Raw genomic sequence first — 22,008 nt, 5'->3', positions numbered from 1 at the left:
ATGCAGTAGTAGGGGTGTTCAGAATCCAATCCGATCCCCTCAATCCGTCTGATCCGTATAAATCCGATCCGTGGATTGGTGGATTGGATATGGATTGAAAATTTAAAAATCCGCAGTCGATGGATTAGATATGGATTTACTTCTGTAAATCCGCAGAAATCCATGAATCCGCAAAATATATATATATATATATAATTAAAAAATTATAAATATGACATTACATAGTTACTAAACATTATAACATATCTTAGCCATTACCTAATAATAATATAAAATGAAAAATAATTAAATAATCAAATATACAAATATAACTTGTAAAAATTGTAAAACAAAATAAAAGCAAAGTCACACGCACTAGCAAAAGCAAAGTAACATAACGTAAAGTTACAACCAATTTACAAACAAAAAACCCTAAACTTTCCCGCCGTCATACACACTAACAACACTTAATACTGGTTGGATACACTCTCGACACGGATTTAAAGGACATCGGCTGCACGATTCTGGCGAGAGCAAGCCATCTTCTTTCCCAAGTCCATCGAGCCACTTCACATTCATTGGTTCCAATTGAACAATTTCACAATCACAACCTTCAAAATCGCCACCCGTACGGCTTCTCCTGGTTCCCATCGTGGATGGCTCCGTAATCACCACTTTTCGACAGGCACAACAGCCCTGGTGAAGGATCAAACTGTGTTTGGTTTCCAAAACTTCGCCATTTTCAATTAATTGTGGCTTTATTTGAACAATTAATTTCGGTGTTATATTAACGTATTATTGTAACTTTATTTGAACAATTAAGCTTTGTGTGTTATATTTTGAAACTTTGAACGTATTATTGTAGCTTTATTTGAATAATTAGTCTCGATGTGTTATATTTTAAAACTTTAAATATATTATTTTAGCTTTATTTAAACAATTAATTTATTTAAATTTTATTCAATTTTAAATTTAATTAGTAGCAAAATTATTTTTATATTAGATTTTTTTTATTTCATTAGTTGGAGAGAACTAAAAATTTTTAATTCGAAAACTAATGCGCAAAATGGTGGATTGCATATGGATTGAGTCAAATCCGCATCCGATCCGCAGATGTATGGATTGGATTTGGATTGAATTTTATCAATCTGTGTATTGGATTGGATTGAAAAATTATAATCTGCAAAATCATGGATCGGATATGGATTGATATCATATCCATAAAATCCGATCCGCGAACACCCCTATGCAGTAGCATAAAATTTGTTTGTATGTCTCGCTTTGTGCTTGTTTTGCTTTTGTTTTGGTGTCTAAAACGTTCCTTTTTTTTTCTTTTTTCTAAATTACCGTCTTATGCTAAGTTCGTGGGACTAGCATAGTGGTTACTTTTTATGGATATGAATAATAAAATAAAGGACTCGATTTGTCTATATATTAATTTCTATCTTTCTCTTACTAATATTTAAAAAAACAATTATAAAATTATAAGAGTAAAACATTAAATATTTATATATCTAATTTGAGGGTGATAATATTTCCACCCTATTATTTTTTAGACACATCCCACATCCAAGGGTTGTGTTTTTTGTTTTGTGTGAAAATAATTTTTTTCTTTTAAACATGTCATAATTGTATTGATATATTTATAATCATATTTCTATTGGGACTCATTTAAATCAATTTTATTAAATCGAAGTCCAAAATTTTGCCCTCATTCCCTAATTAATGTTACAACTTCTAACTATTCAAATCGGGCCCAGCGTTAGTGCAGCGACGACCTAGAGGGTGGTGGTTTGTTCTTCTTTAGTTGTTGACACATGATATTACATGGCTTGAGGTTTTCTCGTTGGCACGTTGCTACTCCAACAATTGGCTTTTGTTATATTTTTTTCTTTCGTAAATTGCTAAACGACGTAGGTTTAGGTTTAACTGTTATAATTTATAATTTTAGTAACGGTGTTGTCTTTTAATAGATAGGAGCCAAATAATCTAGAAATTAAATTGTTGAGAGAGACAATGAGCCATAAGATAGAATCAGTGAACTTTAAGGTCTCCAAGAATCCTTTGTCTGAAATTATTAACTATTGATTTAAATGTTTGAAAATCTTAACACATTTCACATTTTGAGCTAGGTTTGTTCATACGTGGACAATTATCTATGATTCCTAACCTTTTAGATGATATTATTTATCAAGAAAGTCTTAGGTATTCTCAAGCACCTCATTATTATGCTAGCATGAACAATACTCCCACCCAATCAAAATTTTGTGTTGTTTAGCATCTCTTTTTGCTTGTATTTCTATGTTGTCAAGCAACTTCAAATGTTTTGTTAAGCTTTTACGTTCATATGTTAAATTTACAACCTATTTGATGTTTCACCTTGATGATCTAGGTTGAATTCCTGATCTTTTTTTTTTTAACCACAAAAAGGTGGGGTTAGGTGGAACTCCTATCTTTCATATAAATCATAGAATGAATCAAATACATAAGGAGGTGAATATAAATCAAAACCGCAATTGCAAGAACATAAGAATGGAAAAGAGAAAAATACAAGATAAAAAATGGAATACATAAATAAGCAATCCTATTGCCTGATACGAGAAATTACCCACATATCCAAACAGAGATTATTAGATAAGCTAGCAAATATATCTTGAGAACCCAAGAAACACAAATGACCTTGAAGAGTGCAGGCCAAAGAAATCAGCAGTAGAAGTAACCTTCTGAAGCACATGACTAACCACGAAGTAGAAGAAAATGTCAAACTACACACCCGATGCAAAGAATAGGTATAGTCCATATGAACAAGGCCTTAGAAAAGAATCCAAGAAGCCACCATGGTTGAGTCCAACTCTACGTCAAGCACAGAATAATGGAGCTGAGCACCAACTCTAACCCCTAAAAAACAGCCATGAATTCTGCATGAAAGATCAGTGAGCGCCCAAGGAAGGAACCAAAAGCAGCCAAAGCCACACCCTAATCATCACGTAAAATACTATCTGAAGCAGCCATCCTAGGATTACTCCTAAAGCAACCATCAATAGTCAGCTTCACCGCCCCAGGTGGTGACCACTGCCAAAAAACTAAAAGAATCAGCCTCTTGGATGAAACAACAACTCTCAAGAACTTTGCAAATCGAGAACCTAGAACTCCTCACAGTTGGGATGGTTTAAGACCAAAGGCAGAACCAGCAAGCCTAAGATCCAACATTGCCCAATAAATAACAGCATCAACAAAAAAGGCCATTGAGTCAAACTTCAATGCATTACAGGCCTTCTAAACTCGCCACAAAATGAAACAAGGAAGAAGAACTCGAATATGGCTCCAAGAAAGGGCACATCACTACCAATTAAAAAATAAAGTGCGGGGGAATAGAAAAGCAACATAGCGCAAACCAAGAGTACATAGAAAATGGACCCAAACTGGCCTAACTCGAGGGCAACCAAGAAAGAAAATACCTAGAAGTCTCATAAGCCCGACCACAAAGATACTAAGAAACTATGCAGAAATCCCCCGAACACGAGGCATCATCTGTGGTCAAGAATTTGTGTCACAACCTCTAGAGAAAAAAAGATATCCAGGAAAAGATGTCGCTGTCAAATAACAAAAAAAGCCTCATCACTTGGCATTGTCCAATGCACAATATTTGAAGCAGTCCTCAAAGAAAAACTACCATCAGGAGAAAGGTCTCACAAAATCACATCTGGTTCTCCACTAGAGATAGGAATCAAAAGAATCTACACAACAATTAAAAAGCGCAGCACATCCTGAAGTTTACCCCTATCTCATTGTTGGTATTTTTTATCAAATTTTATTTATGTCAATGTGCAAGTGTACAGAACAAGTAATAAAGTGATGAATATTTAAGATCGTCTTCACAAGGATTGATATTACTAGAAATGCTACAGCAATCATGATAGTGTAATCTAACTTAATTCCTAAATTAACAAATGTAAAGTTGGTTACTATTGAAATTGATAATTGTGAGAGAATAAAGTTAAACAATGTAGTAATGAAACAAATTAAATAAAATGCGTCGAAGAATCAAATGAGAATAAGGTAGTTGAATGATCAAACTCTTTTTATGGGTTAACTGCTTTTCATCAAGTTAACACCAGTTGCTACAATAATTTCTATAGCACTGGACATAATTTAATTTGCATCCTCAGTTGTCGCATATTGGAAGTCTCATACCCGTAAACATCTTAACAATGGCCAGTTGCTATTTTACCTATGGCATGATATTATGAACATCCATTCTCTCCACCCTACAAGGTGAATACTTATGTCTAGTTTATCACAAATCTTAACTTTAAGTATAGCCCTTATGGGATTCAAGATAAACGTAATCTAGGAAACTTAAATTAAGATCAAGTATTACTATAATAATATCCAGTAAGACATGCCCTTTTATGGTCCTATCTTAACTTGAACCATTAAATGGGTGGTCAACCGAAATAACAGTTATAATAATAGCTACTAGAGTAAAATGCTACAGCAATGACATAGCAACTCATAAGAACAGTCAAGAACCCATTAGATTGTTTGTCACTCAAATACAAGCGAGTTTAGTTCATATTCTGAAAGAGATAAACAATCAGCAACATATTGTTCATGAGATACATTAGATTAGTTAGAGAAAGAAGAAAGGTATAAGTCGAGAACGACAAAAAGTGAATCCAAATAACTCTGCTGGATTCTTCAATGATGTTGCAGCTGTTCCCTTGAATTATGATCTTCTTCTTCTTTTTCTCTCCAATTTTTCTAATGATAATTCTTTGCCGCCGTATTATGTGATGCGCGCCTCTTTTTATACTGAAAACTAGGGTAAACAAAAGCCTCGAGCGTGCATGAGTTAAATTAGGAAACTGCATATCGTAATTACCCCTGTTCCCGGAGCTCTAGTTGTAAACTTCGGTTACATGATGCAGGCAAGTACATGTTATGCATCACTTTGACTATTATTAATCCATCATGTAACTTAATTATAGTGGATTTTTTTATTGTGTGTTTATGCAGCTAATCACCAATGACAAGTTCAAAAGTGTCTATCACAGAGTGTTATCAAAAAAGGAAGGCTCAAGAATTTCAATCGAAAGTTTTTTTATGAACAACAGTTGCTCGAGACAATATGGTCCAATTAAAGAGTTGCTATCCGAAGAAAATCCTCCGCTCTATCCTGAAATTACCTTAAAAGATATTTACAATAACCAATCCTCAATAGAAGGACTATCAGCATTGGAAAAACTCAAGCTGGAAAGGCGCGGTGGTTAATTTAATTGAGGATGTTTTCCAATTTGGTGGATTAGTGATGATAGCTTGTTTGTTGTTTGGAATTGTGACTTCTGTACTTCAATTGAGCCTACAAATAAATGCCAGCTACACATTAAAGTTTGGAATTTTTGAGTCTCTGAGTTTTTTTTTTCCTCTTTAAACATGCCGATATGATACAATAAAAGTTTATTGCATTAATATTACAACAAAAATAACTATATTTCTCACATATTATTTGATAATTTTTATACATTTTCAAGTATATTTGTCACTCTACTAAATATTAGACATGCCTCAAATAAATGACAATTTGTGCATGTATAAAACATATAATGATGTCTTTTTAATTAAGCATTTAGTATAAAAAAAAATTACCTTAGCTTGATTTTCCTAATCAATTGGACCATATTTTGCCTATGATATTATCATCTTCATTTAGATATCTTTGTACTAGCTTAATTTTATTGTTTCTGGATATCATGATGAATGTATCAAGCATCAGTATCTAATAGAAAATGTGAATAGTTGATAACTCAGGTGCTTTTAGCTTCCATTAGTAACACAAAGATTATGATGAGTTGTGGTTTGGGCTTTATTTGTCCAATTATTTCTATTTTCAGTCAGCGGTCTTGTGTGCAACCCTTTTCTTGTTATCCAACATTTGGAAAAGATTATCCAACATTTGGCATTTGATATGATCCACAATATTTGACTTTTAGGCTCTCAAACAATTCAACTATATGATATGCAGATGCTACGACGGCTTGAATTTGGTACTCGTAAGACAAGTTAAAGTTGAAACCGAGTCCCTCTCCAACCAAATAACATTCCAACCTTTTCAAAGCCGCAAGCTCATTAGTCTTTAAAATAACATATATTTTAGTAGGTTGAAATAATCTCACACTATATAAATTTGTAATTTCAACTTTCAAACTAGTTGTTTTTCTTTATATGGTGGCTTCATAAACGTGAACCCCATCCCCTAACCCCAGAAAATAACTAATACTCTCTAATCCTGAAATAATTACCTTAATTACACTTGGCCCCCTAAATCTCAATTTTGTTCCGCTCCTAACTATAGTAATGATTAAGAAGCATATTTAGGATCATAATGTTATGCCATACAATTAGTTCCGACTATTGTTGTTGGAGGCATTAAGGCTATTGTATTATACAGCGTCCAGTAAATTCTTAGAAACTAAATTTGAAGTACACAACGTAATAGGAATGATCTTGTTAGCAGTGGGTGACTTTGGAATGGGGCCTCTTTTAGGACCATGTCTTGTCGATCAATTAAGAGCACATGGTGATGAAGGGAGAACAAAAAATCCAAATGAGAAATAAGTAAAGGCTCAAAAAGAAGTATAGCTGCAGCTTGCCTGGTGTTATAATGTAGTTGCAGCATTCCCTGCAAATAATCTGGAAACATGACGGAGGACTTTGAGGTTCACAATATTGGTTATGGGAGCAGTTTGGCCTTGTTGCTGTCGGGTATTCCCTTTTACCATAGTAAACAATTACCTCTTATTCACGGTTTTGCTATAATCTGTCTTTTTAAAGCTGCCCTGAAGAAAAGGCATCTAAATTTTCCTTCTTTTGCAGATCAATTCTCCTGTAAAGATGATGAAAATGAATTACCCTTGTCACCTAGAATCAAATTACTAAGGTACATACTTAAAGAGTATATACCAACATCCCATGGTTTGAAAAAATTGTCAGCTAGACCTCTTATTTTTAGAAATTATCACATAGACAATACTGATCTCCAAGGTTTGTTTTTATATATGTTTTGAAGAAAGAGTTCACATGACTATTTTACCAAACAACTATGTTTCGTTATCTTTTTTCCTAAAAAAATGACCAATAAATTAATTCTTTGAATTGCAAATAGATAGACAAAGCAGCAATTATAGACCCACGAAGTACACTTGGTCCTGAAGAGCAAGAAGATGTAGAAGAACTGTTACAGAGTATGATAATTACAGTACGGATGAGGACCATACATGAGTGCTCTTGCTAACGTGGAATAATTAGTTAGCCATCTCAGCCTTCTAGCTAAAGAACTGTTTAGCACCTATTCCAGTTATAACAAATTATAGTTAAGCATTTCACTTAATATAAATACAAAGGCTATAATCACATTTGTAATGTAATGAACAATTAACATATTCTAAATTCTTCTTCTTTTCTTTCTATCTTTTTCTCCTTAATTTTCTTGCTTTCCAGACATATATATTACAAATTCTATCATGATCTCAGAGCCTACAATGGTCAGTTCTAATCAATTTTCTGGATCCTATAGTTTTATCAATCCTGTTAAGCTAGATCATAATAATTTCATTGTCTGACAAACTCAGGTTTTAACATCCATCAAAGGAAACGATCTGGATAATTTCATTAATGGTGATCAAACTTGTTCGGAGTAATTTCTCACACCAGCTAGCACTGAAGTTGGTCCTCAACTATTACTGAAAATCGAAAGGTCAATCCAGCATACACAGCCTGGATGAAGACAGATCAATTAGTTTTGAGTTGGATGTTGTCATCTATTCAGCAAAATCTACTCGCTACAATCGTTCATTGCTCCATTGCTAAAGAGCTTTTGGATACACTCACAAGTATGTTTACTTTACAATCTCAAGCTAGAATAATGCCTTTAAGATGCATATTCAAACACTCAAAAAAAGATCAATGTCTATGATTGATTACTTTGTTAAAATGAAGAGATTGTCTGACAGTCTGGCTTTAGCTAGAAAATCTGTTGAGTTAAGTGATTTTGTTCAATATATTTTGACTAGACTAGATTCATCTGATTATGAGTCTTTAGTTATCAGTGTGTTAGCTGGAGGTGATAAGATCAGTCTTGATGAATTTTACTCTTTACTGCTAAATCAGGAGAATAGAGTTGAACAGACAAGAGGTAAAATTGCTAGTGATGTCACACATAACTTGTTAGCTAATGTAACTCAAAACCATTTTAATCCTTGAAAGAATGCTAGTGGTAATAAGAAATATAATGGTGGATCTTACGGAGGAGCTTATAATTTTAGTTTTAGAGGTTTTATTGGTGGTTTGGGACAATCTGTGATTTTAATTATTTATAATTTTATTTATTTTAATCTTTTTTTAATATTCATTTTCAGCAAAAACAAATTAATTCAATGGACAATCGGTAAAATACAAATTGTCCAAGTCGTAAAAGTTGACTATAAGAGATACAGTGTTGCACGGCAGGATACCTCAACCACCGAAGTTGCCTTTATGAGATACGCCTGTTGGGAAAATATGCTCTTTAAAAGCATAAGTGTTTATTTAATTGTAATAAATAATTTTTCTGATTAATAAAATAAATAAGGTATTTTATTCAAATATCTTAATTGCATTAATATTTTGATTAAAGTCCATTTAATCATATTATATGTATTTATGTGATCACTTTTGAGTGTTAGAAAGTGTATATTTATGAAGGAGAAAATCGTCATTTTACACTTCAAGTTTCACTAACATTCATACTTTTATGTATTTAAGTTCCTTGTGATTTAATTATGTGTATTATATTATAATTAAATATTTTATGTATTTTAGGGGCATCATGGTCATTTCACAATGAACGAGAGATCATACAGCAAAACAGACATCACTTTTGAGATCAGGACAGTCGAAAATCTTAGGAGGAGTTTAAAAGGAAAAATGGAATTGTTCACATGTACGGTACTATTCACAGATACGATACTATCCATGTTACTGTTCACGACACTATTCACATATACAAAACGATGACGTGGCATTGACTGATGATGTGGTATTGACTGATGAGATGTCACGATTTTATTAGACTAAAATTCTTATGTACTGTTGATCTGTGACGTGGCAGCATGTTAGTGGATCAAAAATAGTGCGTACGGTACATGCATATACACGAGATTATTTACAACCAAACCACGTACTGTTGACCGATGACGTGGCGCAATCTTGAGCGTCCAAAATGTTTTTAATATGATGGCCATGATTTACTCAGTGTATCTATTAAAAGGGGGGCTCCTCCCTAATTTGGCATTTTTGAATTCATTTTTGAGCCTATTTTCTGTAATTCATTCTCCATCTTGTATTTTCTATGTATTTTAATAAATTCTCATTTTACCCTTAGTTCAATTATAAGTAGCTAATTTTCTTTCAAGTTTGGGTTGGTGAAGTCTCAACATGTGTCGTGGGCTTTATTTAGTAAATTTACTTTCTCTTCTCCTCTAATTATTATTGATATTTTGACTTTTCGTCGACAAATAGTAATAATCTTGTCTGGATACTGCGCTGATTTAACCGACTCCCTAGTACAAGGTTATTATTGTTTGCCACAATAAGTCCTTAACACCATATTGATTAGAGTGTGGTTCATGAGGAGTAGAAACCCCCCTCATGATTTAATTGGCATTACTAAGGAATATTTAGCACATGGTGCATGTTAATGCAGATCCAGATACCCAAGTGCTTTATTTCAATAGATTTTGCTTTAATTTATTCCTGCCATTCTAATTTAATGTTTAGAATATTCCAAATCATTTTCACCACAAATCCAACCACCCTCATAGAAAATTAAATTTACACATAATTAAAATCCACTTTCTCGTGGGATCGACACTTGTCACCATTAATCTATTCTACAATATATTCGTGCACTTGCGAGTTCAATAAATTTGCACAAGAATCACCATGTGGATTACAGAAGACATAAATACAAGTTATCTTATGATTAAATAAATTTAATTCGCAGTTGATAAATAAAGTTGGGCACTTTATTTAGGTATAGACTGTAATGAATTCATTGAATGATTTGTCTTATTCATGTAAAAATTTATTGATGTAGTAAGACTACATTGAACAAGATAACATATGAGATTTAATTAACTTTGTAATTACTGTCAGACTTATTAAATCTCATAGACATGGATTTTACTGCAATCTTAATCTTGAGTTAATTATGATTTCATGATTATAATTGTTATTCCATTTGAATTACCAATGGGCACGACACATACTTGTAGTCAAGATTATCCGGTATCTTGATGAGACCAATTATGAGTATTGGAGTTATAAATTGACAATATAGAATTTGTACAACACATCTCTTGATGGGTTTTCGGCACTTGATCATAGAATTCTTTGGTCAGAGTGTGTCGACATATTTAGTATGTTGAAAATGATCATTAGAGAAAACCAGTAAGAATCAAGGAACAAAATGTAGTTAAATTGATTGGACAGGTGAGATATCAATTTAATTAATGATGTGGTACAAAAGATTGTGCAGTAAAGAAATCAATGTTGTTTGGGATGAATTATTATTCAAGCATACAATTGTGGAGGTCAGTTCCAATCTTTTAGTGGAGTAGATTTAGAATTAAATAATTGGGCTAGTTTGATTACATGCCTAATTATTGTAGCCACTATTGTATGTTCTCAAATGATATTTGGGTTAGCTCATTTAATTGACTGCGCCGCTACTGGATTAATAAGTAAAATAACTAGCTATTTGGGTTAAAAGCCTAAATATATTATTTAGTGGGAGGCTCCATGTAATATGCTTATGTGTAAGGGGCCTTGTGTTAATAGAATTAAAAAATAAAAAATATAGAGCTTAGGATTTCCACTAGATAAGATATAAAAGGGCTTATTTTCTCTTGAAAAGATATAAGGCCACATTATACAGATAAGAGAAAAAGAATTTTTCTCTTTAATCTTGAGAGAAAATTTTTCTCATACTAGTTGCTATTGGTAGTGATAAAAGCACCCACACGTCAAGTGCAGATCAAACCTGAGTCATAATCTAGAAAATCATTGGTGATAGTTCGTGATCTAACAAGCGTGGTGGTGACAGATTGTAATCTAACAGGTGTGGTGGTGACAAATCGTGATATGGGAGCCTTGTTTCACTTCAGTAGAAAAAGCAAAGATTGTTCATTTTCTCATATTTTCAAGGTATAATTTCTAAATTATGAATTCTTATATATTATATGAGATCGACTCTAAAAAGTTTTTTTTTTAAAAAAAATAAAAATTGATTTTTCTCCAACAACGTCAATTGCTAATTCACTCTGTTTGAACTTTTGTCTGAAGCTTTAGGGTTTGGCCCCAGTTACCTGAAAGACACAGGTTCTGTAGAGGAAATGACTATTAGGAATAGTCACTACCCAGATAGCCCTCATCCGAAATTGACAATTGGCGTAACAATACGTTCTGACCCTGGATTTGTCACTATGCTCATACAAGATCGAATTGTGGCCTCCAAGTCTTTTGTGAAGATCAATGGTTTGATATTACCCCAGTTTCCGGGGCTCTAGTTGTAAACTTAGGCTACATGATGCAGGCAAGTAGATGTTATGCACAACTTTGACTATTATGAATCCATCATATAACTTAATTATAGTGTTCTTTTATATGTTTATGCAGCTAATTACCAGTGTCGCGTTCAAGAGTGCCTATCACAGAGTGTTGTCAAGAAGGCGAGGCTCAACGATTTCAATTGGAAGTTTTTTATATGAACAACAGTTGCTCGAGACAATATGGTCCAATTAAATAGTTGCTATCCGAAAAAAATCATCCGCACTATCCCCATGTTACTCCAACAGACGTTTACAATAACCAATCCTCAATAGGGAAGAATGAAGGACTCTCAGCGTTGGAAAAAGTTAAGCTATCAAGTCGATGTGGTTAATTAATTATTTGGGACATTTTCCAATTTGGCGGCTTGCAGAATAACTTAAGTGATATACTTTGTTGATTCGAGTTGCGAATTTTTATTCTTGTACCATGATTTGGTGCAAAAATTCTGGGGATAAGATAGTGAAGATGCAATATGTTCATATATACATATGAACATATTGCATCTTTCAAACCCAACTCTTAAATTCACCCTATAGTTTCAACAAACAATAAGGTAGGATTGATCATTTTCTCTACTTAAAATCAAGTAGAAAGCCAACCCCTAATTTCATAGGGGTGGAGAAAATGCACTATATTTACTAGGTGTTGAAAATTTTCAAACCCAACTCTTGAATTCATCCTATTACTTTTTATGGTGTAATTAGGATCCTATACAAATAATTATTTTTATTAACAATGAAGTTTCAGGGATAGTTATTATTTGTAATTTTGTATTCTATTTTTAGTTGTTTCAATTAAATTATTTTTTAATTATTTTAATTTCATATTGATATTTCAAAGACAGAAAATGGGTCTTCGAGATAAGTCCAACTCACCCAACTAGCACTATACATGGGTTTGGATGAGTTGATTTCCAACCCGACTAGTGCCTAAACTTAATTTTTTATGTTCATAAATGCTTATACAAATAGATATGACACATTATGATTTGTTGATTGAAAATATAAATTAGAAATAATTTATGTGGCCAGATGACTTTTTTTTTATTCAATTGATTATAAAAAAGTAAGAAAAATGACATGTACACCCTTTAAAATTTGAAAAAATGATTATGTACACTCTATTTTTCAGTAAGAGACACCAAAACTCCCTTTTAATTAAAATATTATTTTTAATATTTTATAATAAATAGAAGTATAATATTAAAATAAATGTAACAATATATACATTTTAAAATAATTTCAATATTTTTAAAATATTTTAATACTTTACAACATTAAATTATATTAAACTAAATTTCAAAATAAATCGAAAGATAATATTAAAATTTAAAATTTAAATTATTTTCAATATTATATAAAATAGTTTTAATATTATTAGTACATGACATGTATTTTATTAAATTTAAAATCTATCTAACCTAAAGATTTATTTACAATTTTTATAATAAGTAAAAATATATTATTAAAATAAATATACTAATTTATCTTTTAAAAATTATTTACATATTAAGAAATGTTCTAATATTATTAGTCTACTAGAAATTTCTAATATTATTAGTCTACTAGACATATTAAACTATTTAAATTTTATTTATATTTATTAAAATGTTTAAATTCAATAATTTTTGTTATTATCTATTAAGAATACTATAGTAAAAAAGTGTCTTGATGTTCTGTATTGAAAACTCAAAGTATAAATGACCATTTTTTAAAATCTTAAGGATGTTCAGATCCTTTTTTCTAAAAAATATCACATAAGTTCGTACAACATTGTTTATCTAAAAGTGTTTGTACTTAATCATTACTCATTTCCTAAATGTATTACATGCTGAAAAAGAAATACATGTATAAATAACTTCAATAGAAAATTGTCAGTCTTCGTAACCATTACAAAGAGAAAGAACTTACACAAATGTAGTTTCAAGGTTATGGATGTGTTTATTTAGTTATTAATAATGCAATCCCTATTGTTTAGTGAAAATTTAGAAAACTCAAAGTTTATAAAATTTTACACCAACTTCTTTTTCTCTGAATACTCTTAGTAATAATCATTAATCATCATTGTATTACAGTACTTACTCTCACAAGTTATAATTAAGACATCAAACATGCAAGATGCATCAACAAAGACAACAAAAACTAAGATAGGTTTTGAATTTTTATTAAGGTTCTCACTTTTGGTCATTTACGAATTTTTTTTTATAAAATAAACCTATTGACATAACAAAGAGAAGGTTTACTTATAAAAATAATAACAATAAACCAATTATTAGAAAGCCTTAGGTTAGATTATTCAAAGAGAAAATGAAAAGACATACGGGGGAGAAAGGGGAAGAATACATATAATAAAAGATAAAAAAATAAATTTACTTACATGTTAATTTCATTGTAGATGATAAATAGTGTGCGTAAAAAAATTACATCTATGTAATTTTTTTATATAAAAACTTCAATTCATTATTACTTGTAGGGGTGGGCAAAATCGGGTTCGGGTCAACCCGATCGAGTTTCGAGTTATTCGGGTTGTGCAAACATTGATCCGAATACAACCCGAACTTACAACCCGACCCGATCCGATCCGATATATATTCGGATCGGTTCGGATCGGGTAAAAAATCGGGTTGAATTTGGGTTGAATCGGTTCGAATTAAAAATGGATCATATTAAATTCGGGTCAAATTAAACCAATTCGGGTCAAATTAAACGGGTCAATTCAAAACATATATACCAATACACCATGAAAGCTTCAAAATTCAAAACACATAAGGGACTAAGGGAGAAACTCGGGTCGGGTTGGAGCTTGAGCCTTGGAGCAGCAGATCGGCGGCTGGGTTTTCGGCAGCAGATCGGTGGGCGTGCAGCAGCAGCTTGCGCATGGCTGGACGCGCAGCAGTTTCCTCGCGATGGCTGGACGCAGCACGGCGGCAGCAGATCGTGGACGCAGCAGCAGTTTCCTCGCGATGGCTGGACGCAGCACGGCGGCAGCAGATCGTGGACGCAGCACGGCGGCAGCAGATCGTGGACGCAGCAGTAGATGGCTGGACGCAACACGGCAGCAGCATGACAACAGCACGGCAACAGCAGATCGCTGACGCAGCAGCAGATGGCCGGACTCGCAACACGGCAGCAGCAGATTGCGGGAAGGAGAGAATGTTTTCTTGCTTCTTGAGGGTGGGTTCACGGGTTGGGTGTTGTGATTTTTTTGTTTTTGTGTGTTTTGTGTTTGTGTAAACTGTAAAGTGTAACCTTTTGAGTATGTGATTTCACTGATTTGTGTGATTATGTGTGGTGTGCTGTGTGCCGTGTGTGTGTGTTTGGCCATAGATATATATATATTTTTTTTAGCAACCCGATCGGGTTTTCGGATCGGATCGGGTTTTATCCGATCCGATCACAACCCGATCGGGTTTGTAATATTTCATCCGATCGGATTATATTAATAACCCGATCCAATCCGAACCTGAAATTTTTCGGGTCGGATCGGGTCGGGTATTTTGCCCACCCCTAATTACTTGTGTATTATAGAGCAAATAGCTTGCCAACTTTTTTCTTATTGCTTGCAATTGGTTGATTACAGGTTTAATTGAAAATGGAAAAAATTGGAAGATTGTAAAGGTGAGGGGTGAAAGAAAGAGGAAAAAGAAATTACTTTAATAAACTGTAAATATAGAAGAAAGTAAGGGGTGCTGTCAAAAAGAGGGCACGGTGCACCTGTTGGACCGTAGCTGACTAGCTGGATTAAAGTTAGAAGAAAAAAAAGAAGACTTATGTGACCAAATGGTGGTCTTGATGTGACCAATAGGTGGTCTTGAAGTGCGACTTATTATTTTTTAATTTGAATAAACTACCTAAAAGACTTTGGCATAATTACAAAATCTTCATCGTCTCGGGATTCACAACTCACAAGTAGAAGTCTTTGCAGATAAAAGCAGTTTCAGAAACTACAATGTTTCCATTTTCTCAGCTGTTGAAGCTTCAAAACAGGTTCATAACTTGGGTACGATATTACGTCTGCTTTTGTAAGGCTGCTGCATTTCTGTCAGGTAATTTTGCGTGTGGGGCCTTAGGTAATCCTATCTTTTAAAAATGTATTTATTCAGAACATAAACTTGTATACATATATATATATATATATATATATATATATATATGAGGGTCTTTATTTTTTTTAATGGAGACACACTAGTAAATTGTATAGTTTAATAAAATTAATTTTCAATGCACTACAAAATCATGTAATTTATTTATTTGTACTAATTCTGTTAAATCATACAATTTAATACATGTACATATATTTTTTTTGTATTTTACTAACATCATTACTTTAACAACATGATGATGTATGTATGTATATGTATGTGTGTATGTATTAAGAGCTCATGAACTTTGAGATTCCTAAATAGATAATCCCCTAGAATAATTTCAGTTAAGAGAGGTGTACTTAAGATCTTTGATTAGGTTGGGCTAAATTATAAAACATGACAATAGTTCTCTCACGTTGTTCTTGCAGTCCTCATGTGTAAGCTTTTTTTAGTGAGCACGAACATTTTTTCTAATGATTATTTTGATTCCAGGTTTGTTGATAAGCCGCAAACTCGTAGACTTGGCTATAGTGGGCGTCTTGATAACTTACTTCTCCAACTCCGAATATTCAAAAGTATTCACACTTCAGAAAGCTGCAATATTTACGAGTATTCAGGATGTAATATTAGCAACTCTTACGGTTGTTGCCGCCTGGATTTCGTGTTATGCCATTCGTCCTCTCAGAATCCTCATTTTTTCAACTGTCTCCTACATCCTTGTAAGTTAATATGTTTTGAATTTGCTAAACTTCTAAACAGAGACGAAATTAAAACATATGTCTATCATTGCAAGCAATATATATATTCAGGGGCGGACCCAGGACTTTATAGTACTTTGGGCTAAATTAAAAATTTATTATTTTGCAGTAAATGTTAAATTTCACAGCATGTAAAAAAAAAAAAAATATATATATATATATACACACACACATACCTAATAAGAGGATATTAGGAGCTTTACCCTTATAAAAATAATGCTAGAGATCTCAATAGTTAAGTTACAATTGATGTAACATTAATTCATTTTAGCTCCACTTTGATTATAATAATGATTAAGAAAAGCATTTCTAGGATCATAATGTCATGCTATACAATTAGTTCCAACAATTTTCGTTTCAGGCATTGGGGCTATTGTTCTGTACAGCGTCCAGAGAATTTTCAGAAACCAAATTTGAGCTACTCAACATGATAGGAATTATCCTGTTAGCAGTGGGTGAAGTTGGAGCGGCGCCTCTTTTGGGACCATTTCTTGCCGATCAATTAAGAGAACATGGTAAAGGAGGGAGAACAGAAAATTCAAATGAGGATCAAGTAATGGCTCAGAAAAGAGTGTGGTGGCGGTTTGCCTGGTGCTGTGGTGCAGCTGCGGCATTCTATGCAAATAATATTAAGACATGGAAGAAGACTTTCATGTTCACATTGTTGTTTATGGGGGGCAGTTTGATCCTCTTGTTGTTGGGTATTCCCTTTTATCATAGTAGACAAATACCTCCTATTGACCGTTTTGCTATAATCCGCGTTATTAAAACCTCCCTGAAGAAAAAGCATCTCAATTATCCTCTTTCTCCGGAGCTGTTCTTCAGTAATGATGAGGGAAACGTATTACACTTGTCACCCAGAATCAAATTACTCAGGTATATGCCTAACATGTATACACCCACACCCGGCCCGTGGTCTGGCAAAATTGTCGGGGAGACCCTCTTTTTTTATTAATAATTATATAAACCTCTTTATGGACACATTAATACCCTTTTGTGTTCGGGAATAGTCACACCGGCCTCCAAGATTTGTCCAAAAGGGCGTATTTATAAACGCGTCTGTGTGATCATTTTGCCAAACCATGAGCTGTCGCTTTCTTTTTTCCTAAACAATTACCAATAAATTAATTCTTTGAATTGCAGATGGATAGACAAAGCGGCAATTATAGAGACATCAAGTACTTCTAACGAACAAGAAGAGGCAGGCACACTTTGCACTGTGGCCCAGGTCAGGGAGTCAAAATCTCTTCTTAAATTGTTGCCATTGTGGTCTAGCTTCATTGTGTTTGGATTGGTTCTGTCAGCAGGAAATACATTTTTTCCTGGGCAGGGAGCCAACATGATTTCTGAAAGATACTTAATCTTTCTACGAACTTTTAAAGGGATAATTCGTGCAACGATCTCTTATCTGTCAAAAAATTTAATTTCCAATTTTGTTCCAAAAACTAAAAAGAGACAAGCTCAAGTGTTGAGAACATTTATTGGAATGGTGATGACTACAGTTTGCTGTGTAGTGGCATGGCAGGTTGAGGTTCGCAGGTTGGAAAAGCTCAAACAATTGGAAAATATGAGCATGTTTTGGCTTGTTCCACAATTCTGTCTATTAGGTCTTATGGAAGGGCTTGCCTGGTATGGATGTGATGAATACTCGAGCTCTCATTTTCCTGAACGGATGGAGTACCATGTATCAGCAATAAGTTATTTTTTCGTCGGAATAGGAAGCATTTTTAACATCTTTTTCATTTTGGCAAACAAAGGCGACTTTGCTGAAACCCTGGATGATAGTAGGCTTGACAAGTACTATAAGAGTTTAACAGTTATTAGTGCTGTGAACGTGTGCTTCAATTTGCTCTTGTCGATTCTCTACATAGGGAGTGATCAGAGCGTAGATAATGAGGGACTACAGGCAAACAATACTATAGGGAGCGATCAGATCGTAGATAATGAGGGACTACAGACAAACGATACTACAGATGCCGATGCCATCTAAATCATCTTTTTTAGCTGCCTTGTTATAAAATTGGAGCCCGGATAGAGAGAGGCTGCTGAACATGAATTCTATTTTCAAGCGACAGTTTCACTTTAGAAAGCATTGCATGTACGCATTAAGAAGAGATTTTGACTCCCTGACCTGGGCCACAGTGCAAAGTGTGCCTGCCTCTTCTTGTTCGTTAGAAGTACTTGATGTCTCTATAATTGCCGCTTTGTCTATCCATCTGCAATTCAAAGAATTAATTTATTGGTAATTTTTTAGGAAAAGAGAAAGCGACAGCTCATGGTTTGGCAAAATGATCACACAGACGCGTTTATAAATACGCCCTTTTGGACAAATCTTGGAGGTCGGTGTGACTATTCCCGAACACAAAAGGGTATTAATGTGTCCATAAAGAGGTTTATATAATTATTAATAAAAATAAGAGGGTCTCCCCAACAATTTTGCCAGACCACGGGCCGGGTGTGGGTGTATACATGTTGGGCATATACCTGAGTAATTTGATTCTTGGTGACAAGTGTAATACGTTTCCCTCATCATTACTGAAGAACAGCTCCGGAGAAAGAGGATAATTGAGATGCTTTTTCTTCAGGGAGGTTTTAACAACGCGGATTATAGCAAAACGGTCAATAGGAGGTATTTGTCTACTATGATAAAAGGGAATACCCAACAACAAGAGGATCAAACTGCCCCCCATAAACAACAATGTGAACATGAAAGTCTTCTTCCATGTCTTAATATTATTTGCATAGAATGCCGCAGCTGAACCACAGCACCAGGCAAACCGCCACCACACTCTTTTCTGAGCCATTACTTGATCCTCATTTGAATTTTCTGTTCTCCCTCCTTTACCATGTTCTCTTAATTGATCGGCAAGAAATGGTCCCAAAAGAGGCGCCGCTCCAACTTCACCCACTGCTAACAGGATAATTCCTATCATGTTGAGTAGCTCAAAGTTGGTTTCTGAAAATTCTCTGGACGCTGTACAGAACAATAGCCCCAATGCCTGAAACGAAAATTGTTGGAACTAATTGTATAGCATGACATTATGATCCTAGAAATGCTTTTCTTAATCATTATTATAATCAAAGTGGAGCCAAAATGAATTAATGTCACATCAATTGTAACTTAACTATTGAGATCTCTAGCATTATTTTTATAAGGGTAAAGCTCCTAATATCCTCTTATTAGGTATGTGTGTGTGTGTGTATATATATATATATATTTTACATGCTGTGAAATTTAACATTTACTGTAAAATATGAGCATGTTTTGGCTTGTTCCACAATTCTGTCTATTAGGTCTTATGGAAGGGCTTGCCTGGTATGGATGTGATGAATACTCGAGCTCTCATTTTCCTGAACGGATGGAGTACCATGTATCAGCAATAAGTTATTTTTTCGTCGGAATAGGAAGCATTTTTAACATCTTTTTCATTTTGGCAAACAAAGGCGACTTTGCTGAAACCCTGGATGATAGTAGGCTTGACAAGTACTATAAGAGTTTAACAGTTATTAGTGCTGTGAACGTGTGCTTCAATTTGCTCTTGTCGATTCTCTACATAGGGAGTGATCAGAGCGTAGATAATGAGGGACTACAGGCAAACAATACTATAGGGAGCGATCAGATCGTAGATAATGAGGGACTACAGACAAACGATACTACAGATGCCGATGCCATCTAAATCATCTTATTTAGCTGCCTTGTTATAAAATTGGAGCCCGGATAGAGAGAGGCTGCTGAACATGAATTCTATTTTCAAGCGACAGTTTCACTTTAGAAAGCATTGCATGTACGCATTAGATTCCATGTAGGTAGTTTAGTATGGTTTAGGCTTTATAAGGCCAGTGCTCTTGAATATATCTCTTCTCGGTGGCAAGGAAGTATTATAATTTTGATGTTGCTTTGATATATAAATCCAGGATCAAACATCTCCGCAGTTATGTCCTTGCTGAATTTTCTATTTTAATTTTTATGGAGAAAAGCATTCTTTTTCTTGATTGATTAGGGAAGGAGTCAGAATTAAAAATCTAAGTGGCCAAATTTATTAAAGTTAAAATACGCACTATTATTAACTTATGATATACTTAATTAGACTAAAAAAAAATCTGCCCCAACGCCAACAGAAACAATTGTAAAATAGATCTTTTTTATGTGCATACTGGAAAAACATCAATTAACATGATAAAACATGTATATTTTACAATTATTTTTGTTAACATTAGGTTAACCTTTAATCCCTTTATCATTTATTTAAATTTTTATTTCACCATTAAAGCTTTCTTTTCATTTAAGATCTAGCTTTTAAGCCACACTATAAGTCCATAATAATATTTACAAATGGAGAAGGTGAACCGTTAACTATCAAACAACAATGTAGTGTAGCTAATTGAAATTTTATCCACATAAATATTAAATAATGCAGAATTGACTATTATTGATAATTTATTATTGTGATGTGCCACCCAGTAATTGGTGGTCCCCGGAATTGACTATTATTGATAATTTATAATTAATTTAATCATGATAAATAACGCAGGATCAAATTTTACAAATTTCCACATCTTCATGCTATCGCTATATTTCAACATGTTGCACGTGGCAAGCTAGGAATCATATTCATATAAACGGCATATACCAAAAGCAATCACCCGCAAGTCAGCATTTGTACTTCATAATTCACCAGGTAAAAGATAATTCACCAAGCAATGGGAAGCATTACTTGTGACAGAGTTAGCGAGTTGAAAGCTTTTGATGACACGAAAGCTGGTGTTAAGGGACTCGTAGATGCTGGGATCACAACCATTCCACAGATCATCATTCAAGATCGTCACACTAAACATAAGTTTGATGATAAGCCAATCTGCAGGGACCCCAAAATCAGCATCCCTATCATAGACCTTCAAAGAATACTCAAGGATTCAAGTTTGCGTTCTCAGGTAATTGACCAAATTAGAAGTGCTTGTGAGAAGTGGGGTTTCTTTCAAGTGATCAATCATGGAATCCCAACAAGCATTTTGGATCAGGCCATTGATGGGATCCGTAGCTTTTTTTCAACAAGATGTTGAGGTTAAGCAGAAATATTATTCTCGTGATTACTCCAAAAAAATTAAATATTGTTCAAATTTAAATTTGTATAGTGCACCAACCCTCTTTTGGAAAGTGAAAGAAAGTTAAAGGCTGTTTGTTTCAAGAGAAAATTTACAGAGGAAAAATCAAGGTTCTTATTTCTTAATTCGTTTTCGTTACATACCAACTGAACTTCTACAGCTTATATACTTGAAGATATTTACATACACATGCTAAAGAAACTAGTAACAAACATTAACAACTTATGCTGACTAGTTAATTCCCGTAACTAATTCTGCTGATCTGGCACTAATGAGCTGGCACTATTGACTTGCTTCACTGACTAAGACTGAGAACTTCTTTGCCTTCATGTTCTTCATAAACTCAGCACAATGAGCTTCCTTAACAGCCCCCCTCAAACTCAAGGGGCAAGGCTGCACATTGAGTTTGTTCCTTAGATAGTTGAAGTGAACCAA

The 22,008-nt window shown here is 33.8% G+C and overlaps 2 protein-coding genes and 1 pseudogene across 2 annotated transcripts; all 3 read left to right on the top strand.

Moving 5' to 3' along the window:
- The first annotated feature begins 14,504 nt into the window (after window positions 1-14,504).
- LOC18032229 (protein NRT1/ PTR FAMILY 5.4) lies at window positions 14,505-18,460 on the top strand. Its single transcript, XM_006420383.2, has 5 exons — window positions 14,505-14,801; window positions 15,595-15,673; window positions 16,205-16,431; window positions 16,832-17,346; window positions 17,614-18,460. Exons 1-5 carry the CDS (start codon window positions 14,505-14,507, stop codon window positions 18,458-18,460), a joined length of 1,965 nt encoding a protein of 654 aa, XP_006420446.2.
- A 1,264-nt stretch (window positions 18,461-19,724) lies between these two features.
- LOC112098907 (protein NRT1/ PTR FAMILY 5.7-like) lies at window positions 19,725-20,147 on the top strand. Its single transcript, XM_024185584.1, has one exon. It carries the CDS (start codon window positions 19,725-19,727, stop codon window positions 20,145-20,147), a length of 423 nt encoding a protein of 140 aa, XP_024041352.1.
- Window positions 20,148-21,160: 1,013 nt separating this feature from the next.
- Window positions 21,161-22,008, top strand: part of LOC18033135 — an 8,987-nt pseudogene continuing 8,139 nt past the window's right edge.

This window comes from Citrus clementina, unplaced genomic scaffold (assembly GCF_000493195.1).
Source record: "Citrus clementina cultivar Clemenules unplaced genomic scaffold, Citrus_clementina_v1.0 scaffold_9, whole genome shotgun sequence".
Classification (NCBI taxonomy): domain Eukaryota; kingdom Viridiplantae; phylum Streptophyta; class Magnoliopsida; order Sapindales; family Rutaceae; genus Citrus; species Citrus x clementina.
This window is presented reverse-complemented; position numbering and strand designations above follow the sequence as displayed.